General features: G+C 37.2%; 2 protein-coding genes across 6 annotated transcripts in view; one reads left to right on the top strand and one right to left on the bottom strand.

The window, feature by feature from the left end:
• Positions 1-23,230, bottom strand: part of SERPINI1 (serpin family I member 1) — a 69,216-nt gene extending 45,986 nt beyond the window's left edge. Inside the window, exons 1-2 of one of the 2 annotated variants that reach the window (XM_027587670.2) lie at positions 22,701-22,840; positions 8,459-8,615 (exon numbers count right to left, since the gene is read on the bottom strand). In XM_027587670.2, coding sequence (XP_027443471.1) covers positions 8,459-8,546 — 88 coding nt within the window. In that variant the 5' untranslated portion in view covers positions 8,547-8,615; positions 22,701-22,840. Of the gene's footprint in view, positions 1-8,458; positions 8,616-22,700 lie in introns of both variants that reach the window. The other variant, XM_027587671.2, reaches the window with a different exon arrangement.
• Positions 23,231-23,585: 355 nt separating this feature from the next.
• The window catches only part of PDCD10 (programmed cell death 10), a 41,626-nt gene continuing 37,862 nt past the window's right edge, over positions 23,586-27,349 (top strand). For 2 of the 4 annotated variants that reach the window (XM_035722930.1, XM_035722932.1), the window contains exons 1-2: positions 23,649-23,731; positions 24,192-24,274. The gene's annotated coding sequence lies outside the window, so the exon portion shown is untranslated. Of the gene's footprint in view, positions 23,732-24,191; positions 24,275-27,349 lie in introns of all 4 variants that reach the window. The other 2 variants (XM_035722928.1, XM_035722931.1) reach the window with 2 other exon arrangements.

Genomic DNA, 27,349 nt, shown 5'->3' with positions numbered 1-27,349 from the left:
AATTAATACAGATTGAAAACTTTCTTGTCTGCTCCCACTTGTACTGTTAAATTTATTCTCTCAAAGTTATTTCATGTTCTGAATGTCATTGAGGAATTTAGTAGATCACTGAGCTGCACCCCAGAAGTGGGCTTCCAACCATAATTTAATTGGAAGGGTTGTAACTAAGTTTCACCATATGGGACTGCCAGATGTAATCAATGCAATATAAGTTTGAAGAAGACATTATTGAGTGTGTCTAAGCACATTTTATAAGCAATGAAAGCTATCATTTATGCAACAGAAATCACTCTAATGTCTTATGAAATTAGGACATCAGTAGAATATGTGTTAGAGGGTTAATGTAGATCAAGTAATTTTGGTTGAAAGATAACACACTATTTAAAGACAAACATTAGTCAGATAATACAGGTATTACTCACCCCTCCTCCACCCTAACACATCAATCAAATTTGTAAGGCTAACATGGCTTAAAGTTTTTATACTAATACAGTTAATGATACACTTGGAAGCTGAGACAGTTGGGACTTTAAGTTTATTAAACAGAATATCTGGGCAAATTCCTCAGTCATTAAGTAGAGGCCCACAAAATTTTTAATCTGGGCCAATGAATAGTTTAACATGCTGAAATTGCCACCCCTGTACTTCTACTTTGTTCTTTGGACTCTTCAAGACTTAAATGTGTTGCAACTCAGTGGCTAATCTTGCAATGAATAAACTTATAACAAAACTGTGATCCCAAAAGTCTATTACTCACATACCTGAAGGCAGGCTCAGAACAACAACAACAAAAATCATACCTAAGTAAACCATATAAGCAGTACTGTTTTCCCTCCGCTCTGGGTTAGGCTGAAGAGGGCTCTTGTACAAGCAAAGAGTTCATTGGCACTAATTGTGTATCAGGAACTGTACTACTATTAAATCTTGCTGAAATACAGATGCAAATATCCTGTATGCTATCAAAACAATGGCACTCCAAAGCCAAAGATTCAAGACTATCCACCATTCAGAGATTAATCCTCTGGTCTTATTCTCCCTGACCTTGGCCACTGTTATTTGCAGAATTGTGGTGAATAAAACATAAATGTTAACACCTTAAATCATCATGATGTTGAACTCATCCCCTGCAGAGGCTAATGAGAACATATGTGTGAAACCAATGAAGGAAGGCAAAATCAGGTCCTTTGAACTGTATAATCTTTGGTCAGATCAGATAAATACAGGAGAGATGTTCCACTTAAATAATCCATACAGTTTAAGCAGATTAAGGATTTTAAAGCAGTTAAGACCACACATGTGCACGCACATGTGCACTCCCCCTCCCCCCGCCCCACCCAACACACACAATTTAGAGCAAGGCTACCAGAACTGAAGACTCTCCTGCTGCCAGCCTATGCATTTTCAACCCAGGAATAGTGTGGGAGGATTGGAAGCCTGACTTATTCTCTGGTCAGTTGCCTTCCTCTGCCCTGGTGTCAGGACAGCTTATGATGAGTTCCAAAGCCAGGTAGGTGCATCTTCTCTTGACTTCAGTTGTCTAGCTGATGGCTGGTTCTTCTCCTACCAGAACCATTATAACTTTAGTAAGATCTGATTGATGCCACCACACAGAGGAATTGATGAGGATAACCAGCTGGACTACAGGGATATTCAGGCAGCAAGATAAATTTAGGCTTGCCAGTGAAGTAGGATGTAAGTAGATTCTAAAACAATCCCCAGAGCAAAGTCAATATGAAGAAACTGAAGTATACTTTTCAATAGTCTGTAAGTGGCCTTTCACTGGTGCACGGGCACTAAAAGTTTACAGAAAAGTAATAAATGGGACCTCGAGGATGCTGGGGTTCAAGGCCAATTTTGTTGTACTTGCTGCCATCTTTAGAGGCTGAGTTACTACAGTTCCTGCTTAGAATGATATTTCTAGCCCTTTCCCCCTGGTTAACTTCTATTGCTTCTTCATAACCACCTCATTGAAGTCGGTCCCCCAAAAGTCATTTCCACTTTTGTATGCATAGTGCTCAGTACAGGGTTTTGACTAGAAGATTCTAAACAAATGTTTGTCGAATGAGAGTAAGAGAGAAATAGCTATATTTATGGAATATGAATGAAAAGAAACTGGATTAAGAGTAGGAAGACTTGAACTTGAGTTATAACTCTACCACTCACTAAGCAGCAAATCTTTTCCTCTTGCTGTTTCCAAGTCTATTAAGTGGGAATAATAATGCCTTCTCCATCTTCTTTGTGAAGCGGTTATGAGAACAGAGGGGCTATAGCGAGAAAAACGAGATCTAACAGAAACCTGGCTCCATAATGGGCAGCCTTAGGCAAATCACTGAAATGGCTGGCATGTATTTCCTATGTCAAGTGTAGATCAAAAAACTTCTCTATTCCTTAGGCTTCTTTTATAAAGGGCCATTCAAATGTCAGAAAGGGTTATGGCCTTTTTATTTATTTTAAAAAATATTTTTAAATTTTAATTTGAAATAATTTTAGACTTATAAAGACATTGAAAAAAAGCAGAGTTCCCATATACCCTTTACCTAGTTTACCTAGTTTCCCCAAATGTTAACATCTTACTTACAACTGATGCACAATCATCAAAACCAGGAGATTAACTTTGATATGTTACTATTAACTGATGTATAGTCCTTATTCAAATTTTTTCCAATTATTCCATTTCCTTTTTCTGGTCCTGAATTCTATCCAGGGTCTCACACTGCATTTAGCTGTCATGTCTGCTTAGTCTCCTCCTTTATTTGTTTGTTTGTTTGTTTGTTTATTTATTTATTTATTTATTTATTTATTTATTTACTTTTGAGAGAGAGAGAGAGAGAGCATGTGCATGCACATGAGTGGGGGGCGGTGAGGACAGGGGGAGAGGGAAAGAGAGAATCCCATGTAGGATCCACTTCCAGTGCAGAGCCTGATGCAGGGCTCAATCTCATGACCCTGAGATCATGAACTGAGCCAAAATCAAGAGCTGGACACTTAACCAACTGAGCCACCCAGGCACGCCAGTCTCCTCCAATTTTTTTAAAAAGTATCTTGTGGGTAGATATACTAAGACTGCAAATATCCTATTTCTCAACATGTTTTTGGCCACTAATTTTCACATCCATTGATTATTCTTATCTGCAACAGTTAACAGGGTTTTTGTCAAATGGTGATTTTTCTACTTCCATTATTCTTTGTACATTCATTAATTGGAATTCTACTGTAAGAAAGAGCTATCCCTTTTCTCTCATTTACTTATATATGCAAATTATTTATTTGTAGCAGTATGGATTCATAGGTATTTATTTTATTCCATGGGTTATATAGTCCATCACTATCATTTATTTTACTTCTCAGGTTGTCCTAGATTTGCTATGGCCTTTTTAGATGGCTCAACTCACACGAATCAATGCCTTGCTAAAAATCAATCTACCCCAAGACATGCTTGTTTGGAGATGTGGCAGATGATAAAAAATTAAAATGTATAGCTGAAAAAAAATGTCTGGGGTATCAAGGACACAGGGATCCAGATACCACCAGCTCCAAAAATGAAGACAAAAGACCTATAGGGATACAGAGGTTCAGGGTACCGAATTTCCTAGACGTTTGTACTCTAGCTGGTGATTTACCCATCTGGCCATTGGCAAGAAGGGTGTGTATGGACATTTATATCCCTGGTTCATCTGAATATATGGAGGCTGGCAAGAAGTATTTAAAGATCAATAACTATATCTTATGGTGTGTATGTACGTATGTGTGGGTGAGAGAGAGAGAGAGACAGAGAGAGACAGAAAGAGAGAGAGATTATTACCAGTTTTGGCTACTTTAATGCAAACTTTCTGAAAATAGATAAAGCCAGTCTTGAGTATGATTTGTGTAACATAAATCCCTGTGCAACAGAGAGGTGATCGTGTTTGTTCATAAAGTTACTTATTAATTCATCACACACTTATACTTTGAATGTTTAATATGTTCCTGGCACTGTGCAAACACCATAAACAATTACATACTGTCTTTAGTGACCTTGAAGTTCAGTGGAACTGAAGTCCTTTCAAAAAGCTGAGATGTTCCAGGTGGTCCCAGGAAAAGCTCTTGGCTTTATTGGTAAAAAAGGAGGGTTAGTCTTGATCTTTAAGATTCTTTTCAGCAGTAAAGTCATTTGATACTGTGATTCACTAATTTGATTATTTAAAAATTGCTGTTTAATGTGCCTTTCTCTCAAAATATCCTAATCAGTAATAGATGCACTTTTCTCTTTAATAAATCCTTTGTAGCTGTTTAAATACTTAATCTTACAGAGCTGATCCCCTATGGGTGGAAAATCTCATTTACATACAGCCCTGGACTCTGTTTTTCACACAGAGGCTCAGACTTGTGACATGAGAAAAGTCAGTGGAGACTCAGAATACACATTTTTAAAGTCAGAGGCAGAGAGTTGGTTGCATATTGCAGTTACTTAGTTTTCTTCTTTTGATTAATGGAAATCAAATAGCTAATCTAAATAATTATAGTGGTGGACTAGAAATTGCTTTCATGGCTATAGCTGCCATATTAATTACAAGGGGCATTTGCTTATCTACCTCTTCCAAAATCAGAAAGATGACTTATCCTATGACTGATGGCCAGATATACTCACTTGGAAGTTTAATTTTTTAAAAAATTAGAAAAACAGTATCACCTACTCATTTTAATAGCAAGTAATAGCTAGTACGATAATCTCAGAGGTTACAGAGAAAAATAACAGATGAAAACCAAGATATTTTTAAAAAGACAATTTATGTCACATCAAATTCACATTTTATATTTGCTACAACTCCAAGTATGAACAGTGATATTGGTCTGCATTATACAAGGTTCCATTCCTAACCACAGGCTTCTTACAGTTCCCTGTCTCCCTAACATCTTAACGTAAAATAACAATGAGCTCATTTGAAGGAGTCTAATGCTGTCATTTAATTTCTTTAAAACAAGAACTTATTTTCACATGTAAATTGATTTTAAAATATTGAATCTATCAGCATGATTGGTTACTTGCCAACTCCAAATCAGAGGTGAAGGTGTGTTGCAGATAAAAAAAAAAATCTTAACTTACTCTAAAACGAGGTCAGTTTAGAGGGATTACAATACCATGTGCTTTCTTTTAGTTTCTTAATTAGGAAGTGCTTCCAAACTACTGTCCTGAAAAACATTATAGATTAAAATTTATCATTTTTCCCTTTACAGATACACTTATGAAACGAAGATGGGGGTTATATGTGTAATGCTTATTGTGAGAGGTATGACCTAGTAACCTGTTAGACTTGAAAGATTAAAGCACAAGTGGAGGAGTAGATTTGCTGAATGAATATATCTTGAAAATATTAGTTCCGACAACAGAATGGCTCATTGTGCTGCCTGAGGCTGCAGGAAAGTTATCAAAGATGTTTGTGAACAGCAGGAAAGGAAGAAAAGAAGTAACTCAGGAAGGCCAATGAGGTTAGGTGGTCAGTCACAGGGAAAGAGAAAGTGCTAGAGGGAATCCAGGAGGCACCCAACTACTGGAACCTGGGGGTGGGGGCTGGGGACAGGACAAGGTCAGTTTAACCTTGAAACCCATGGGTGGGCAGGTGTGCAGACCAGCAAGGAAAGACTGAGAAATCCTAAAGTGGAAGGAAATGAAAGGATTTAGTTGTTCAAATCCGGGAGCACTGTAGAGCGGCAGCAAGAAAATGACAAATGCTACAACTTGTTACAACTCCAGGGAATCGTAAGGGTGTGTTCAATTAACTTCTCTTGATATAGCTCTACCAGAAGTAGTTTTACTTCTAATGGATTCATCTGATTAGTGACATTCCCAGGGTGTCCCAAAGATGTGTAAATTCAGATTTTGCACTGTGGATCTTCTTAAAGCCAGGCCATAAACCTTAATGTTATTCTATGTTGACATTTAAAATATTCAAATTTGAACAGCCTCCATAGACTATAGAAAGAACAGCTTTATGCTAGAAACAGCAACTTATGAAAATATATGCTCCACAGAAGTAGGGCACTTTGAATTGCCTAAATATTTCAATTGCATAAATAATCCAAATGCTTGTAAACATTTTACAATTATAGACCAGTACAGGGCTTTAAGAGGCACTTTCATCTATCCTGATTGTCTTAGTTGCATCTCTGTAGCTAGGGGTCTGGCTGGGATGTGTGGCTCTATTGGTTGATGAATTCCCACTGCTCCAATTTCTGGGATTTGTGGACATCCTGGGGTGATTCTAACCCTCATCCCTCTCTCTTGCCTGGATTTCATGCCTAATTAACTGACATAAAAATGATTGCAGAGCTCACAAATGCTTAAACTGTGATAAAACAAAGGTAAATGTGGCATACCTGAGTCTCTTCCGATCGGTCATTGGAAGTATAAATAGGTCCCTTGAAAAAGGAGCTTGAAGTAAGGTTCATACATGATTTCAGAAAGGAAGAAATCTACTCTCTTCCCTCCTTTTCCCCCTTTCTAAGAAAAAATTATGGACTAGCAACTGTCTTTAGAATTTAATCCAAGGTAATAGATCCAGAGGAACACTCTACCAAGCACACATTCTGGTATTTCTCACCAAGAGAAAGACAGTAGCACTGCCATAGAATCATTGCAGTTCCATTTACACACACACACACACACACACATACACACACACACTTTTGACTAACAACATTAACAGCTTTCTGACATACAGCCGTCATTTATCAGATATTTCAGTGACACTGGTTCTGCCTAGTTCTGCCTAGAACCGGGTGTTTCTTAACCTTTGCTTTTGCACACCCGAGGAAGAGAATATGTTCAAGAATAGCCACTCTGCAGTAGGCAGTGGAGGTGAGGCGAGTGAAGTTTAGGTAGTTTGAAAAGAACCTCAAAGGTTAATGCACCCATCTCACTGCCCCTCATTCTCAATCTTTGTGGGAGCCCAGAGCTTTAGAGAATCAGTGGTGTAAAAAAAAAAAAAATCAGAATTATATTTTGAAGATGTTAGGATTTCTGGCTTTTATGGAGTACCTGCTATGTACTAGGCACTTAACTATGTTTGTTTTTTAATTGTACCCCTTGTCATGAGACAAGAACTTTGCAAAGGAGGAAACAGAAGTTCATTCATTCAACAAATATTTATTAAGCATCTACTATTTACCAAGCACTTTTCTAGGTGTTGGGGATACAGTAGTGAACAAAAGAGACAAAGTATCTGCTTTCAAAGCTTATAATTTAGGGCCTCAAATAGTTGTGTTAACTCACATGAAGTAAAGATGAGATTTGGGAGCAGCCCATATTCCATGTACTATGTACCATACTTTTAGAGGACTGTCATATCACAACCTCTTCTGAACAATCTAGTCTTCTTCAAGTACAAACATCCAAGATAGACTGTTTTTCACTTTAAGCAGGTACCATCTACTATGTTCTGGGCCCTCACAGTGGTGAGCACAGTAGACAAGGGCCCTGCCTCATGGAGTTTACACCAACCAAATAAATATACATGCAAATATCTCATTGCAAATTGTGTTAAGTGCAATGAATAAAACATATTGTGCTATATGAAAGATTCATGGGGGCCTACTTCCTATTGGAGAGGGGATCAGGCAAGGCCTCTCTGAGTGAGGATCACGTAGACTGAGGGCTGAAGGATAAATAAGAGTTAAAGAGGGAAGCAGTATTCCAAACAGAGGGAATAACATGAAGGCTCAAGGGCAGGGAAGAGCTTTGTGACTGCGAGGAACTGAAAGAAATCAGTAAACAAAAGGGAAAGAGCTGTCCAGCTTAAGTAGGTAGGGACCAAATCATATAGGGCCTTGTAGGTAGCAAGGAGGCTGCATTTTCCTAAAATGTAGAACAATTTAAGAAGCTGATATTTACAAAATGGATTATAGGGAGTCCAGAGTATAAGCCTAAGGACAAATTGAATGGTTATTACAACAATCTACGTGAAAGGAGATCACAGCTGTACTGATGTAGGTAGAAAAGGAGCAGACACATTCTGGACATTCTTACTAAGAGAGAGACTGGACCGACCATAGGTAACAGAAAGGAAAGATGACTTCCAGGGTTCTCCTAGACCACTTGGTTGGGTGAGGGTGTCCTTCTCTAGATGGAGGAGGTTGGACCAAAAACAGAGAGGGTTGAGAGAAGGTCATCAGGAATTGTGCTCTGGTTAGATAAATCTGAGATGCCTACATGACATCCACTTTGGGAGTTAAGGAAGCTGTTAGATAAACAAGGTTAGTGTTCAGAGCACAGGTCTGGGACAGAGATATATTTGGGAGTTGTCAGCACATTTCAGGCTATCAGGATGGATGAGATTTCCTGCAAGGTGTGCGGGAGATGGCCTATGGTGAAGCTCTAGGAAATTCCATTATGTGTAAGACTTGGGAGGATAAAGAGAGAAAATTATCATCCATGTGAGAACAGGGCCTGGCAAAAGGGACACAAGGCATGTTTATTACTCACCTGGAAACAGTTTCCCTTGAAAAACACATTCCCGGTTTGGAACAATACTATGTAGGTTTAGAATAGCTGATGTATTAGGTTGAACCATGTGAATTGCCTTTTTTTTTTTTTGGTAGGTCAAAACCAGTCAAATCTTGGCAACTTCATGAAGTTCGACCTAATGCAAACACAATTTGGAAAAAACCCATTTAAATCATGGGATAGTTTACAGTTCTAAAATGTTGCCCTTTCACATATGAAAAGTAATCTTTTGCTTACATTAGAGGCTCCTCTATTACCTGAGATATTGCAAGAGACATTAAAACAAATCATACACACTAATGCTATATACCACTTACCCATTAGTTCTACCCTGACAATCAGGCTGACAGCCTGAAAATGCCATTGACAACCTATCACCATATTCTGACTGTTGAGAACCCCAGGAATCCTATTCCCTGGTAAGCACATTCAGCAGGGTAAGCACTTGCGATTTCACACATCTCCAATTTTCCGTCTGGCTTAAGAAAAATCTCTTCACCAAGTTGTCAGGACATGTGCCTTTCTGACAACCACACTTTTTTAGTTTTGCAGTTTTTCCCCCCTCTCATTTATATCATTGAGAGGGTTTACACTGAATCATTGTTAATCTGTCTACACATACAAATTAAATAGTAAACAGTCAATTAAACAGTTTATTGGAAGTAAACAGGCTCTGAATAGGACTTAAGGGCCTAACAAATAAATGTAACTTTCACAGCAACAAATTTGGCTGGGTTGTGAAGCTTACTTCCTGGGTTCTAAGGTTTGGTGTTTTGGTAGGAATTCTGGATCCATTTGATAAATGAAATCTTAAAGGTTTTCATTTACAACTTATTTTGATGGGGAAAAAGAAAACATTTCTTAAAATATCAGCTGGTGTACTATTAAACAAATACAAAAAGAGAAACTTGTGGTGTTGTCAGCCTTACAACCAAATGCTTGTCTTGTATAAAGATAGCAATTACTCTGGTTTGTTATATATGGTTACTGATTCTCAGGGATGGATTGATTACTCATGCTAGTTAGCTAACTGAACATTATGTTCCTATAAGGGTAAAATACAGAAGTAATATTTTGTGGCACTCAGAAAGCAGGTATCAAACCAAAAACTAAAATTTTCCAAACAGGGTGACATAAAAGGAAGGTGATATGAACATAAACTAGAGCAACAACAAAAATTTTAAGACTGAAAAAAGAGGAAATGAGACAGAATTTTAATTAAAGTTGACTTCTTTGCTCTGAAGGCAAAGGGATATTTTTACATAGTCATGTATCAATGTCTCAATAAGCCATTACTTTTTATAATATGAACCAAACTGAATGCAGATGAATAAATACAATCCCCTTAAGACAAACAGATTTAAATGCTTCAGTAGATTCATAATTGTTGCTATCTCTTTAGGTTTCTAAACTTACACTTTAACGTGATAAAAATATTAAAATTCTTCCATCTTAACCATTTTTAAGTGTATGCAATTCTTATTTTTTGAACAATTATTCTCTTATTGCTCAGCCTCATGACTTTCTTAGTCATTCTTCCTTAGCCATTCCCCTTATCTTATTCCAGGGGTCACAAACTGAAATGCGTACAGAAGCCAGAGACGTAAGGTAAATGACCCTAAGTAGCCCCATATAAGACAAAAGGGAATGGTGGTGATTGTGGAAAACTGGTATTGAAATACAGTAGGCGGACACAGACACACACAAACACACACACAACTTACCTGTGGGCTGACTTCTGACTTGTTTTGTAATCTCTGCACAGTAGCTAACACAGGGACAAAAACTGTTGTGTATCCCAAATTTTCCCTGAATCTCCATCGTCATTACTGCCATTTCTGGGTCAGCATCTCGCCTCTACTTCTTCCCAAATCCATTTCTGTCCTCTCTTTATTCTTTACATTGTATGTTTATTTACTTGTTTCCCTTGAATCCAGATCTGATACCAAGGCCATATTTTCTTTTCCGTATTTTAATTCTACACAATCAGGACAAATAGGCTCATGGCTATTAAATGTTCAGTATGGATTACGTCTTTACCAATATAAAATACCTTTTTTCTCCACCAAATTAAAGCCCTTGCCTTGAACTCTGTCTTGTTTTAAAAATATGGCCACCTTATATTTTTAAACTAATTTTTGTCTATTAGTGCTTTACCACCTTTTGAATTTAAACTGGTATCATTTTGCCTAGCTTTGTTTCTTTTAAAAACTAGTTTTTTTTTTTTTAAGATTTTATTTATTTGTCAGAGAGAGAGCACAAACAGGGGGAGTGGCAGGCAGAGGGAGAAGCAGGTTCCCCGCTGAGCAAGGAGCCTGGGATCATGACCTGAGCCGAAGGTAGCCTCTTAACCGACTGAGCCACCCAGGTGTCGCTAAAAACTAATAGTTTGATTTTGTTTTTCATCCAGCATGGTAATTTCTACCTTTCAATAAAAGACTAAATCTATTGGTAATTATGATATATGTGTTTAGCATTTTGTCATGCTTTTTCTTTTTGCATTGATCACATTTCTTTCCAATGTTCTGAAATATATATTTTCTATGAATGTGAAGAAAAAAATGTCTCCTGAATCCATGATTTACACAGTAAGGCATTTAATTCGCTTTCTTATATAGCCTCCTGTTTTTGAAGTGATCTTAGGTATTTGATCCAGAATATTAACTTTTCCTACCATAGGAATCTTATTTTATAAGAATTAATTTTAACATCTTGTTTTAAAACAATAGCAGCAACTATATAAATGTCATTTGTTTCATTATTTCATAGTTCCAATCTTGAATTCTTGATTCTCATTATTTGGTAAGTAAGTATGCATTTTTTGTTGATGGTGGCGGTATGTGTCTGCCTTTGTATAACTGAGGCATATTGTTCTTTTGTTCTTATGAACACTGAATCATAGCCCAGCTGGATAAGCTGTTTTGAATTATAAACTTCCTCCATTGCAATTCTGTACATATTGGTCTATTACCTTCCATTACTAAATGCTGCAGAAGGAAAGTCTGATGACAAGCTGATTTCCACTCCCTTTATTTTTATTTGCAGTTCTTTAAGGTTCACCCTCCCCTTCATTTTAAAATAAAAACTAACAAATGAAAAAACAACTTTAACAAAGTGTGGCTAGATCTTTGTCTCTGTTCATTAATTTTGCCTGGTGTTCTGAGATTAAATTGTATAAAATGAGACTATTTCTCTCTATTTTGTCTGCTAGTCTGGGTTCCTTATAATTCAATCTTTCATAACTCTTCCCTATATATTTTTTTCCAATTTTATAATATATAGTTGGCCTGTGAACAGTGTGGGAGTTAGGGGCTCTGACCTCTGTACAGTAGAAAAATCTGTGTATGACTCCCCCAAAACTTAACTACTAATAGTCTACTGTTGGTCAAAAGCCTTACTGACAACTTAAAACAGCTGATTAATACATACTTTATATATTTAAACCCTGCATTCTTTCAATAAAGCTAGAGAAAACATTAAGAAAATCATAAGGCAAATACATTTATAGTACTGTATTTATCAAAAAAATTGACATATAAGTGGACCTGTGCAGTTCAAACCTGTGCTGTTCAAAGGTCAACTGTATTCACATTTTTACATGCACATTTTTAAGGTATACAGTTTAGTGGGTTTTAATGTATTCATTAAGCTGTACCATCACCACTATTTTAGAACATTTCATCATCCCAGAAACGCTATAACCATAAAATAAAATTAAAAAAAAAGTGACTCTATATTTCCCATGTCCCTTGGCACTATCTGTATGGATTTGCCTATTCTGAATACTTTATATAAAACATAGCCTGTTGTGTCTTGCTTTTTTTGTTTAGACTATTGTATTCAAGAGACATTCATGCAGTAGCATCTATCAGTTCTTCATTACTTTTTATGGTCAAATAATATTCCATTGATGGCTATACAAATTCATTGAGGGGCAGTGGACTGTTTCTCTGTCTTTTATTTTTTCAAAGGGGAAGAGGGAGAGGGAGAGAGAATCTTTAAGCAGGATCCATGCCCAGCAGGGAGCCTGACATGGGGCTCGATCTCACAACCATGAGATCATGACCTAAGCAGAAATTGAGTTGGATGCTTTGCTGAGGTGCCCTAAGCCACCCAGGTGCCCCTGTTTACACTGCCTTTTGACTATTAATAATGCTTTTATGTAACATTTGTGTACAAGTTTTTGTGTGGACATATTTTTTCAATCCTATTAGGCATAAGCCTAGAGTGGAATTGCTAGGTCACACGCTAACTGTATGGTTAACACTTTGAGTACTAGCCAAATTGTTTTTCAGTGTGGCTGCTCCACTTTGTAATCTCTCCAAGAATTTATAAAGTTTCAATTTTCTTTACATCCTAATACTTGTTATTGTATGTCTTTTTTATTTTAGCCATCTAATGGATGTGAAGTAGTATCTCATTGTGGTTTTGATTTGCCTTTCCCTAGTGACCAACATTATGTATCTTTTCGTTTGCTTCTTTGGAGAAAGAAATGTCTATTCAAGTCCTTTGCTTAATTTTAATTGGGTTGTCTTTTATTTTTGAATTATAAAAAAGTTCTTTATGGTCCTTTGGCTATAAGTTTCTTCCCAAATATTTGATTTACAAACATTTAATCCCTTCCTATGGTTTCTCACTTTCTTGTGTCTTTTGAATCACGAAAGTTTTAAATTTGATGAAATCAAATTTATATTTTCTTTTGTCACTATGCTTTTGGTGTCATATCTAAGAAACCGCAAGGTGATGAAATTTACTCCTATGTTTTCTTCCAAGCATTTTACAATTTTAGCTCTTATGTTTAGGTCTGTGATCTGTTTTGAGTTACAATTTCTGTACATTGTGCGAGGTAGGGTCCAATTTCATTCTTTTGCAGGTGGATGTCCAGTTGTTTCAGTATTATTTGTTGAAGACTATCCTTTCTCTTGTCAAAAATCAATTGACCATAAATTTAAGAGTTTGTTTCTGGACTCTCAATGCTACTCCAATAATAAATATATGTTTGGGTACACTGCATTTTCATGTAAGTTTTAAGATCATCTTGTCAGTTTTTTCAAAAAAGATCTATTTCAATTCATTGGATCTGCAGATTAATTTGGGAAATAGCAACAATATTGAGTGTTTCAATCCATAAACACAAGATCTTTCAATTTTTTTAGGTCTTCTTTAATCTCTTTTAGTGATGTTTTGTACATCATTTTATGTTTTTGGTGTACAAGTCTTGTACTTCCTAAGTATTTAATTTTTTTGATGCTATTTTACTTGGATTCAAATATTTTGGTTTTGGATGTTCTTAATTTTTTGGATGTTCACTGCCAGTATATAAAAATACAGTTGATGTTTTTATCTTATATCCTGCAACCTTGCTGAACTTATTAGTTCTAATAGTTTTGTGTTTGTGTGTGTGTGTGTATGGATTTTTTAGGGTTATCTATATACAAGATCATTTAATCTGTGAATAAAGATAGATTTACTTCTTCCTTTCCAATCTGGATGTTTTTTATTTCTTTTTCTTGCCTGAATATGCTGGCTAGAACCTCTAGTACAATGTTGAATAGAAGGTAGGAGCAAACATCCTTCTTATTCCTGATCTTAAAGTAAAATATTCAGTCTTCCACCATTAAGAATGCTGTTAGCTGTTGGGTTTTTGCATACGTTCTTTATCAGGTGAGGAGATTCTTTTTTATGCCCAATTTGTTGAATGTTTTCATCATGACAATGAGTTGAATTTTGTCAAATGTTTTGTGTCTATTGAGACTATCATGTGCCTTTTATTCTACTGATATGGTATATTACACTGATGGATTTTCATGTTAAACCAACCTTGCATTCCTGGAATAAATCCCACTTGATCATGGAATATAATTTTTATTTGTTGCCAGATTTGATTTACTAGTATTTTGTTGAGGATTTCTAAGTATATGTTCATATTTCTATTTCTTTTTCTGTTTTGGTAGTTTGTGTTTTAGTAGCAATTTGCCCATTTCATCTAGGTTATATAATTTATACCATCTAATTGTTCATAGTGTTCCCTAATAATCTTTTATTTCTATAAGACTGGTAATGATGTCTCTTCTTTAGTATATTCACTTCTAAATATCATTTTCTTCTAAATTCTAATAAAGTATCTTAACTTCTTTCTTAATTGACTGGCATGGCTTCCTACAATATTCAATATGCTGTTCACTCTTAAGTGTATTTTGAAGATTGGGCTTTACTTTTCCATACACTGAAGTTGTTTCACTTTTACACTGATGACACTGTACCCATACAATATTTTTTTCAACACTTGAAAATGGTTTACAATTAGATGACACCCTTCCCGGTTTCCTGAACATTTATTTGAGCAGTAGGGAGTACTTAAAGAGTTTTTAGTTTTCATTTGAATTAAAAGTTATAATTCACTTAAAATAATAAATCATAACAAAATAAAATCTAACATTTAATAAAATAACATTTATGAATAGGCCAGGTATTCTGCAATGCACTTTGTGTGAGATCTCATTTTATCAACATAGCCTTTGAGTCAAGTTACAGATTACAAAACCAAATTTGAACCCAGTTTTGTTTGACTGCAGAGCCCACATTTTTAACTAGTAGTTGACAATTTTTTTAAAAGGGCCAGATAGGAAATAGTTTAGGCTCCAGGCCATATGGTCTTTGTCACAATGACTCAACTCTGCTGTTGTATCAAGAAAGCAATCTTCATAGTATGTAAATGATGGGCATAGCTGTGTTTCAATTACCAAAAAAGTAGTGTGCCCGAAGGCCACAGTGTGCCACGCTGTGCTCTTAACCAACACACCACACTGCCTACCTCCTCCTCAAAGCTGTCCCAATTCCCACACTAGATCAATTTTCTTCTGCTTCTGGACTGCTACTATAGTAGCCATTGTAATACCAGTCCTAAGTCACATATCCTTGTTTTTATATAAATGTGTCTCACAATGTCTTCTTTTGTTAACTGAATTGACAAAAGATTATGCCAAGGAATAAGTGACTTTATACATTTTGTTGTATCTCTCTAAGGCCCCCAATCCCATACTACAGATTGTAAAAGTAGTTTAATAATTTATGTATCACTCTATCTGTAGAATTTTGATAAAGCCACTCACCTGAAATCACACGACAGAATGTAAAAAATGAAAAAATAAGATGTTGATATGGAAAAGTAGACAACTGTAATATAACCAAGATTCTATGGTCAACATCTTGGATTATGAGGGTTTTTTATGTAGAAAAACTATGTATTTGTTTCCATTTTCTTAATTTCCACTTTTTCCTCAGACTTTCCTAACCTCAAGGAATCAGTTTTATCAAAAAATCGGTTTATCAAAACTGTAAGTCAAAGATGTTTCGTTGTAAGAATTAGTCAAAATTTAGGTATTAATTACTGTATGGATGTTGATAATATTTTTCACTTTTTAGGAATGAGTAATAACACCATTTTCCAGGATTAAAATCTTTTAGAGTGAGCTCCTCTCTAAGAAACAATGGTTTATTTTGCTTTTTCAGGCAGCTAAACAACTCTTCTTTACAAAGAATCTTAATATTCAATTGTTCTTTCATTTGTTCTCAAATGCAGGCTACATGGAGATTCTTTGACACCCTGAGGTTTAAAGTAGTTTAAAGTAGAGAGAATCATCCTTTCAGGTGTTATTATGTCTGTAATAAAAAGTATAGGACAAGTATTAAATGTGGTATGGGCCAGATGGCCTTTAACCAGAGAAACCATCAGTCTCTGATGAATGCCTTTGCTCAGACTTGAAGTTTGGTAGTCATAGAAGTGAAAATCTGGGTGTAAGAAGGTTAGCATTTTCTAACCTGGGGGAAAACAACAACTAAACATGAGGCAGAGTCAGTTAGAATGAGAAGAAATACAATTTAAAGTTAACATGGTTTTAATTATCAGACAACAGCTGAAACTATGAACCGGTTACCCCCAAATCATTCTCAAACCACTGTTTCCCTGCTTTATCCATCACAAAGGCCAAAAGTTCTTGATACCTCAGCTTCTCTTAAATAAGCTAGGGCTGTCCACGTGCTAGGGGCCAGCAGGTCCACAGTAGACATTTGCAGGAGGAGGGTGTTGGGAAAGCTATTATTTCCTGATTAAAAGAGAAACATTCAAGACGTACAGCCATTCCTATTCTTCCTGCCCTGAACTAGAATATGATATCTGGATCAGCAGGAATATCCAACTTGCAGCAAGCACGAGAAAAAGCATGAGGACAAAATCCTTACAATATGGAGCCTCTAAACAAAAAGTAAACCACTACTTCTAGGACTTATTTTGGAATAATAAATCCCTATTGTTTTATGTTATTGTACATAAAACTTGAAACTGAAAGCATTTCTAATTCATACATACTATAAAACTGTTTTTTTAAATTGTCAATTACTTTTGGGCCATATGAGTAAGAATTTGCTTTCTCAGATAATCTTGAAAGTAAGATTTCTTCTGATTCAAAATGTTTAACTTTATATTAGTAACTATTAGCTAAATCTGCTGTTATAGTAAAAAAATGAATAGTTATTAGGCCTTTATGATTTTAGGTTATTAGCATTTTATTTTTAATATAATTTTTAAAAGTACCCTGACTTAGCAAAAGCAAAAATTATACCATTGTTATGTGGCTATAAGGATACTGGTATTACCAAAATTTTATCCAGTATGTCAAATGACTTATAAGATATAATTTAACCTACTTTGAACATAGAACAAGTAATTTAACATTTGTAAGCAATTTAGGATACTTTGTACAGGTTTCTTAACTAGAAGGCTGACTGTATCTAAAAAACATTAATTGCTTCAATGATTTTAGATTGCTTTGTGAAGTACACAACCATTAAATGAATGGCAAAATTATACATCATAATACAGTGTTTATAGCACACTACTAAAAGGTGGAAAAAAATAAAGTTTATTAACTCTTCAAGTGACATAGGGTTAAAGACCTCAAATAAAACTAGTTAGTTTTTCAAAGGAAAATTTAGGTCATCAAGAAAATGACAGAAGCAATCCGATGTGGGCAACATATCAAAAATACTCCAGTGAGCTGTTTTGCGCCCATTCAAAAGACAAGATGCTAGGAGGGAAATGGGCTTCAAGTTGTTAGGTACTCATTAAATTGCTATATTGTGCAATAGGTATCACTTTGTGACACTTGAGTTACTGTTATTGAGAACCCTGGTATGAGATATATCTGAGAAATACAGTACACTTAGGAAAATGAGATTATTAAATCAAAATAAATTCCATCTGCTTTCCTTCCCACACTAAATTAGTTTCTGTGAGGAGCTCAGAAGGCTCCTTTCCTAGGCAGAATCAGAAGGTCTTGAAGCAGTGGCTGGAGCTAGAGGTACCATTCAGCAGTTCTGATGTACAGAAGGCTAGCACTGAGCACTGTTAATGCCAAATCTCAGAATTCATCCCTTCCCCATGCTTGCTCAAAGATGACAAATACCTGTATAATTGAGGATTAAAAAGCCTGAATCAGGCCTCCCGAGGTAACCATTTCACTAAAAATTGAACACCTAAGACCAGTTAAATTTTAGTTAAGATAAAGCTTTATATTACATTTATCTGTTTTTCTCTTAAGTATTTCTGTGTCAAGGAAAAAACAAGTCATAGAAAATGTGCATATGAATGTGTGGGGAATGTTACTTAAAAGTATATCTTTAATAAAGTCAGCAAAATTTTAGAGGCAAAGACAGACCAAATTCCAAAAAGCATGCAATTAATAAATTTATATCTAAAGTACACTCATATGCAATGTTGCAATTAATAGCAATGTTTGCTCTATTCATTCACAAAGTCAACAGTAGACACCAATATTTATATTTAGCTCTATATAAGCAACTGTTGTGGGCAGAGGGCTGCATTTGGTGCTAAAACAGATGTCCAAGGAAAATTCACTTTTCTAGTTGTACTTGTTTGTGAACAATGTAAAATGATGTTTCATTATAGGTTGTCAAATATTTAAACAAATTGTTACCAAGTATAGACTTTATATAACGCTCTTAAATAGAAACGCAAATGAAACTCAGTTCTGAAGCTACTAAGCATCTGGTGAGGAAGACAGTTATGAACTCAGCTAACCCTATACAAGGCACAATACTAACCATGAAGAGTAATGCCAAAGGAACATGAAGAAGGAAGGTTAATCAATCATCAATTCTAAGCCAATTTGTATCTATTTGTATGCTGGAAAGATGTTAAAAAACAACAAAAAAAAAGGTAGTTAAATATCTGCTGTTATTAAATTTACTACTAAAAAACTATCTACAATTAACTCAAATTCTCCAGGTCTTATAATAATGAAAGGAAAATCACATTTGAATTCTTCATTCTAACACTAATCAGATTAATTTGTTTCTGGAAGATTGAATGCCAAAGACAGTAAATGCCCAACTCCACCTGTGCTTAAACACAGTCCAATTTCTTTTCTTCGTTTTTGTTTTTTTTTTAAGAAATGATTAGAGAAATGGAAGAACAAATTTAGTTTTTATGGAATGAAATATGTGTTTCATGAGTAAGCTTCAACAAAGGTATCTTACTTAGGTAAAATGGCGTTGAGCCATAGGCTTCTCTGGCTAGAAAATGCAGACCTTTTTTGCCACCAATGGGAGAGCCCTTTCCTCTCATCCATATTCCCTATCTCTGGCATGAATTTAGAAATGTTGGCACACAAAACTGTAGATCAGTCTTCGCAGCCCACACAATCTAAATGAAATTGGGCCCAATGGACACTTTTGCAAAGGCCAACCAGCACAAAGACATTCTCAGAAAGCCTAATGCATAGTAATTATTCTGAGGTCAACTTAACTCTTGTCTATCAAAATGCAAAATGTCTCAATGTGTACATTAAAAAAGTCTTAGTCAGTAGTTCTAATTCAGTAAGTGGTTATAGGGCCACTTCTTTATCCTGAGCGTGACACAGGATGCTCAGAACAAGCAGGAGATAGGAAAGAAGTATATAGTCTCCAGGAGCTAATAATCTAGTTACTTAAAACATACTTACCGAACTTTGACTAAATTTTTAAAACATTAGAAGACTGAAAACAAAACAAAAACAAATCCTTACCTTTGTATAATAAATAATCCTGATCCCCCAAAGCACAATTTAACCTTAGAAGTTTGCTGTAAAAAGGGGGTGGGGGGTGTTCTTGCTCATTTTTAGTGTCTGGTTCAAGGATCTCTGTTATGAAGGGGGGAAACACCTTTTAGGTTTTTACTTCTTTTTAATATTATGTCCAAATAATTCATTCAATTAGAAGTGAATGTATACACAGAGGATCTTTTCTGCTTTGCTTTAATAACCCATGATTACTCAAAATCTAATGAATTAATGTCAGTCTGACTCCAGTTTAAAATGACAATATAGGAAAGTACTGTCTCCCACTATAGGTATTAGGCTTCTAGAAATGATTGGGGAAAAAAGGCCATGGAACAACTTACAGACGTTTAACAAAACAGATCAAATCTCTTTTCTCTCTTGCTAAAACATTTTCTCAAACTGTTTATCACATAGTACTTTCCGTATCTATCGCCTTCTATAAATCACCCTCCCGACACACCAAAAACATTCGATCTTGAACTTTTAAGTCTCACTCTTTTGCGCTGCATGCATCCGTGAATCCTCCTGTTAGGACGAGAAATCCCACGCTACTCAATTATTTTCACTCAATAAGCTTAAGAGTCAGAATTTTGTATAAAAAAAGTTCAAAATATACTGTAATTTGAAATTAACCAAGTCTTTTGGCTAAAGAACAGTGATCCCCAGAGTATTGTCCATTCCAGAGAGACATTCTGCACTCTGTTGGTTTTCTTTCTCATTATATCATATGCTCACTAATAGCCATACACAAACAGTAAAAATCAAGGGCAGAATAAATAAGATGTTTTTAGCCTAAGTAGTGCTTTACATAAAATTATAAACTGTCACATAAAGAATCACCTCAACACCATAACATACAGTCAAGAAGTCTTCAGATTATCTGAGATTTAATATGAACACCAATTTAAAATCTCTTGAGATAAGTTCCAGGTAACAAAGTACTATATATTGCTAATGATTTTCTCCTTTATAAAAACATGCTCTTACTCCCAAATGATATAGGAACCCAATCTCTTTCATTGATAAATTAAAGAGGATCCAAATCTTGGAAGCAGGCAAAACATCCAGTGCTTTAATACCACAAACTCATCCACTCCTAATGAGATTCTATCCTTTATGATACCTCACAGCAGAAGACCTAAAAATAGTTGGGATTCAAAGTATATCTGAATTTGAACTGTTTTGATATTTTTTTCTATCCCATTTACTTGATTATTAACTGATTCCCAACCAAACTCTTTTAATAAAGGCTCTCTGAAAGAACTTCATTGCCAATATTATTATTAATTATTATTACATGGGGTAAATAAATTAGTGACAGCAAGTGTTCAATTTCACAAAATCAATCAGTGGCAGAGACTAAGAAAGATTCTAAGACTCTGACTCAGAACAATCTGCTTAATCACAAATAACAAGGGTAAACACAATCTTTTCCAAGCCTCACTATACTCTAGTACCCATTTTTTTCCTCCTAATATCATTTACATAGGGTCTCATCAGCTATGTGGATTAATAGACTCTCCCGTGATATAGCAAAGATAAACTCGGATCCTTACCGTGGCTAAGTTTACTGGTTACTGTTGCTTTTCTCTATTCTAAGCTCTCTGCTGCTCCTAATACCTGATCTGCTTGGGGACAATCTAAAAGCAGCTGTTTTTCTAAGATCTGTCCATCTATATAATTCTCTGGTGTGTAAGAATGTGGCAGGGGGTGCTGGAGGGGAGGAGTAAATACACTGATAAGTCTTTTAGGCTTACCAGTAGTAGCACTCAGTAGGACAGAACTTTAATCTATGCAGAGAATTCCTTCTGGCCATTTCTTTTTTAAAAAAAGGAATTGTGTGTGTGTTACAAAAATAAAATCCAAAAATCCTAAGTAAATGAGAAAAGCATGAAAACAAGGAAATAGAAGGTAATTACTCCACTGTATTGATCCTAGTTTAAAAAAAAATACACATTATTTGCAAACCCTGGAATACACAATTGTCACAAGAAAGCATTTCAGAGCAAAATGTGCTGCAATATGCTACTGTGATTAAAAGCCATGCAATCTGAAAGACCTCTGTAACAAAAATAAAATGACTAGGAAAACAGCTATTTACACACTTCTCTAAAAAGAAAGGCTGCAATTTTGTGATAGTTACACAAAGGGAGGTGTGACTTTCACATTTACCTAGTATTAAAACATATTTTCATCCACAGGTATTTAATAACATTCAAAGAAATTGCACAAGGTTTAATACCAAGAATAAACTATGATTTTATGATACTATTACATGTGTTTTAAGCCTAAACCCATCACAACACATACTAAGGGTAATCATTTGGTACACACTCCCTAAACAGAAAAGATCCTCGCAGTTTTTCTTGTACTTTAGTTTTTTAAATTATACAAATACTACCAGACCCAAATGAGAGAATAAGGAGCAGCAATGAAGTACACCGTATGTTCCCATTGTAGGCTGAGTCCTGGTCTTTGTTCCAATATTCTAGAGCTACTGGAAGGAAAGCTAAGTATCCATCCATTAAAACGTTTTTACATTATTGCTGGCAAAGTTACACTTCTGACAGGTCTAGTCATCTTGATGATTCCTGTCTGCATTTGCTTCCTTAATACAAATCTCTTTCAATTTTAGGAACCTGCAGTAAACCACCCTGGAAAACAGGTCGGTAGCAGGACAATCTGATAAAACAACGTACAGGGTAGACACTGAAGAAGAATGCAAAGTTATTTTCCTAGTGAAAGTGTTCTGAAGTAATTCTATATCAATGACAATTTTTTTTAACCAGCTACGCACCTATCCAGATATCATCCACCTTATCCTAAATTAGCAGAGTTTCCCTCAATCTTAAGATCTCCCAGAACAGTTTTAATAGTATAACTCACACCAAAAACACTAACCACGCCCTTTAAACCCAGAATCAAGCCACCTTTTGCTTTTTCTCCCCCTACAAAGTCCCAAATGTACATCATTCATCTAAAAGGGTTCGCACCAGTTCCCTAACCCGAGTCAGAGACTCTAGCTGTGCCCTGACAGAATTCCTATTAGAAGACGCTTTCTCCCGGGCAGTGTGAGGACGCCCAGAAGAGGCACCCACGCTTACCTCCCACAGACCTGCAACCCCTGGCGGGATGCTGGAGCTGATGCTCGGAGGACTGCGCTCCGCTCGGCTCGTGCTCCTGCCTCTCGCCTCTCTCGGGAAACTAGAGTCCAGACTGCGCCTCCGGCTGCTTACAGGGACCCAAGCTCCGCCTCCCCCTCCTCTAGTTGGCGAATTCGGCAGCTGTTGCTCCTCCCCCTGCTGTTCCTGCTGCTGCCCCGGCTGGTGGCGGCGGGAAGCTGCTGCCCTAGTACCTTCCCGCTCCCTGCACTTCTGCAGCTGTTCTGCCGCTTCTCTTCCCCTGGGGACTCCTCTCTCCTCAGTCGGTAGCCTCACACCTGGAGCTGCCTCCTGCTCCACCCGGGCGCCTCCAACAGAAACCCAGGCTCACACTATCCCTTCCCGACGACCCTCAGGTCTGGCCGCCTGGTGTGCCTGGGGCTTGTCCGCTTTCAGGGAAGCTGCTCCTCCGGCCGGGACACATCCCCACACCGCTCGCTCTCTCTACGCCAGCGATTCCCCCCGATGCTTCCTCCCCCTGGTGCAGCGTCCACAGCTCAGCCTCCCCACGTTACCCGCCTCAAGCTCTCCCCCCAACGCCCTTCCTTCCTCTGCTCTGCTAGCCCGCCCCCACAATGGGTGAGTCGCCGACAGGGCCGACCCAGCACCCTGATTGGTGCAGGTGAGAGCTGACCCCTCCCTTCCTCCTCCTTTCGAACACCCTCTCTCTCGGTCTCACCTCCTCCCGCAAAGGCAGGGAACTCTCTTACTATTGGCTAGAAGTGTCCCCACCCATCGCCTTAGGCTCTACCGCACGGCCTGCCGGGAATTGTAGTCTTACATGTGCAGAGATTGCCGACGACGGCTGCGAGTGGGACTACGAGTCCCCATAGGCCCCTGCGCGACTCCGGCTGGGCAGGATTCCGGACAACGCCTGGTTCCTCTCGGGTCCTTCCGGCGTCGCCGGAGTGAATTGATCCGGGAGTTGAAGAGGGCTCCAGAGGTGGGAAGTGAAGTCAGTGCCTCAGTTGCCGGTAAGGTGTGGCTGTACTGTCCCAGTCTCTGTAGTCCCGAGCGGAGCAGAAGAGGTGTGGGGTCACACAGGGGCCGTGGCTGAGGCACTCGGGCTTGGTTCTGGCAGGCGGAGCGGACGGGGCTGGGAACGGGGCCCTATGGGCGTAAGCGAGGTTACCCTACGCGAGTGGCGTAAAGCGGGTTTGTAAGTGCTGCTTGCCCTGCTCGGGCCTGAACGCCTCCAGGAAGTCTGCTCTGGGTGGGGGCGGGAGGGGAAGGGCGAGGTTGGCCTCTGGTGCCCCTGGAGAAGGGAGAGGGCGGATGTGTCTGGGGTGGGGTCCTCCGAAGGTGTGGCTTGGGGCGGGGGGATGTGGCTGCTGTTTTCCCCCTGCTTTAGAAGTAGGATAGGGAAGGAGTGGAGGAGGGAAGGGGCGCTTGGGAGTCTGCTCTTGGGGTGACTCAGGTTATGCCCTTTGAAAGAAGAGAACTGTAAAGGAAGAGTCAAATGTTGACAGAGATCTGCGGATTCAGTTCCAGTTTCATGATGTGGCCCTTCTGAGGAGGTAATTTTGCCTCTAAGCAGAAAACCTTAACCTTCTTAGGTGTAATTCCAGAGATATCTTTATATCCGTTCTGTTTTTAAAGACACTGTTTTCGGATGCCTGTGAGAAACTGAGGGGATAAGTGACGTGCCCAAGGTCACACACGTAGGGACTGATTTGAATCTAATCTAATTGTAATCCAGTTTCTGAATCAGGGCTGTCGCACCAGAAATAAAGAATAGGGAGGTTGGTGGTTTTTTGAAGTGAGTGGGGGAAATTGCAAAGTAATGCATTTTATGTATTTCTAAGAAGCCGTTTGTGAGGTAAAGAGTTTTTTGAGTTGGAGAAATTCCTCAATAAAACAAGGACACACACTAACTTTTTGGAACAATAAGTGAGTTTCAGCCTACCTATTACGGGTATACTAAGTGACGGACTTGTACCCCCATTTCAAACGGTAGATAATGAGCTAGGAGAATGTAAAAAAAATATATCCCATCCTTACATTTAAAAGGTGTTCCTTTTCCTCCCTACCTTAGGACTGACGGTTTTTCCTATGGTTTTGTAAAACTGACAACAGTAGTATCAGAATTCTTTCACAAAACTTATTTTACACGTTTTTCAAGTAATAATAGTATCAAGAGAGTTTGGTGTGCTCATGACTAGAAAAGAAGTTACGTTGCATTTCTTGGACGTAACATCACATTTTGTTGATTTCTATTTGCTTTTCCCCTTATTTTCTTGACTCCAGTGTGTGTGTGTATTTATGTGTAAAGTCATCAAGCGCCTACTTTATTTTTCTTAGGATTATAAATGACTTTTAATTCATCCTATTTTTACTAAAGAATGGGAAAATTGGATATTTATATTTTATATTGAGCAGAAAGCAGTATTCTTGTAACTTAACGGTCTTATCTTTTATAATTGTTAGTGTGACCATTTATAGCTCATGAATATTACTGGATCTTTAACAGAATTTTAGGTGTGTTTTTTGACATCAGGATTTCTTTTGTGATAAGTTTATATACAATAATTCAGTATCTGCTGATAGCTAGTAGTTAATCCTGGTCTACTGTTGTATAAGTTGACCATTGAAATATGCTGCTTTTTGAATGTACTCTGCAAATGTTAACAGTGTTTAACTTTTGAATGCAAAAACGCTTTCTAGGATCATATATTGTATATTGGTCCCCTATGATTGAAGTTAAGATGGTCTGGAGATTAATATAACCTTTAAAATAGAGGTATGATATTATAGAATGAAGTAGGAAGTATAGGAGTAACGTAGCACCATGAGTAATGCAGTACACAAGGAAGGAAGACGAGTTAAACAAAATTATGTGGGGTTAAACAAAATTATGTGGGGATAACTGGCTCCATGCTATATTATAGGAGGAAGTGGTAGTTTACATAGAGTGTAAACTGAACATGAGTTAGTGATAGTAAAGCAAGAATGTTAATGTGTTTTCTAGATGGCAGTGTAGGCATTTCCTTTTTGTTGGAAGTGTGAGATGAGTTCTCTAACTTTGGCATGCAGCTATGAGGTTGTGGAATGAACTTTTGAATTAAGAGTGAGGAAAATTTGGAAATAAGTAAAATTAATTTAATGCATTTGTTCAGTGTGTGTTAGTTTTTGTCCTGGGTTCAGTTCTATCATTACTCTTCATCTCTGAGGCCCATTATAGTTTTGGTATTTCATCTGTATTGTAAAATGATGGAGCAAGGTTGTTACTGTATTTACAGTCTTTAAGTTACAGTGTGGTCACTTTGGATCTCTGCACATTGAAGAATTTAGGGTTCCCAGAGTTATGTGAATACTTGTATTTTTATAATAGTTAGCAGTTCACCAGTATCCACATTTGTTCTCATTTTTGGTTTTGCAGAAGCCTTGTGTCAGCTTTTGGACATCATCTCTTACAGGACTTAGGATGTCTCCCACATGCATCTATCTTTGAGGGTAGAAGGTCATGAGAACAGGATTCTGAATTATCATTGCATTCCTAGTAGGTAAAATAATTGAGTACCGGTTTACACAGAGAATGAAAAAGTTCAAATTGGTCAAGTGTAAGGTCATGAAACTAGTGACTGGTGGGATTAAGGCATAAGCCAGGTCTTCTGACTGTAGATCTTCCTATTATAGAATAAAGACTCAGTTCCCCAAATTATTTATTTTACATGAGAAAAGGACTTAAAATGACTTAAGTATTCAAATTCTTGTACCCTCATACACTTTTTAATGCTGACAGTTTATTCTTTGCCTCCTTTCCAGCTCTCCACACTTATTACCAACCTTTCTTACTTACTGCACCTTTCATTACTACATACATAAGTTTCTTCCTGACTTGGGAAGCTTTGTACATCATGTTCCATCTCCCTGCGGGCTGCTTGTCTCCTTCCTAAATCTGATGAACTCCTAGTTATTTGCAGATCTCAGTTTAAATGTCATTCCTCAGGGGAACCTTTCCTGACCTTCTTTGACTCTTCCTTCCTAAAACTAGAACTTACTATAGTACGTTCCTAGTGTATCTTCACCAGCTTTGTACATCTTTGTATCATCATCACAATAGGAACTTAATTATTTCTTATTTGATAAATGTCTGTCTCTCTCACTAGACTATAAGCTACCTAGGTAGGACCCTCTCATTTGTCATGTGCTTTACCTCATTACTTACACAGTATCTGGCACAAAGGAAGTTTTCAGTAAATACTTGCTGAAAGTGAGTAAATGATTGAATGAATGAGTGCATTCATGCACAGTGTCTCCAGCACTGCTAGGGACAGAAGTACAGAAATAAGTAAAACAGACTTGCTTTCCACCCTTAGATGAAAGGACTTATGACAGAAGTTTTATAATATAAATTGTAGAAAGATGTTTGTTCTTTTTGGAGGTCTCTAAGATCAGGATAGATTGTTTTCTATAGGGAAATGAAAAAGGAGTCATTTTCTGTTACAGCAGGCTTTGTATGTAACACAGCATTTTGGAGACCTTATCACTGTCCTGCTTTTTGCAAGCAACATTCATTATAACAAAATACAGATGTGGAGGAAACAAACTTTTAATGGATTCTATACTTCCCTAATGTGATCTCATTTTGT

The sequence above is a fragment of the Zalophus californianus genome, chromosome 1 (assembly GCF_009762305.2).
Source record: "Zalophus californianus isolate mZalCal1 chromosome 1, mZalCal1.pri.v2, whole genome shotgun sequence".
Taxonomy (NCBI): Eukaryota; Metazoa; Chordata; class Mammalia; order Carnivora; family Otariidae; genus Zalophus; species Zalophus californianus.
This window is presented reverse-complemented; position numbering and strand designations above follow the sequence as displayed.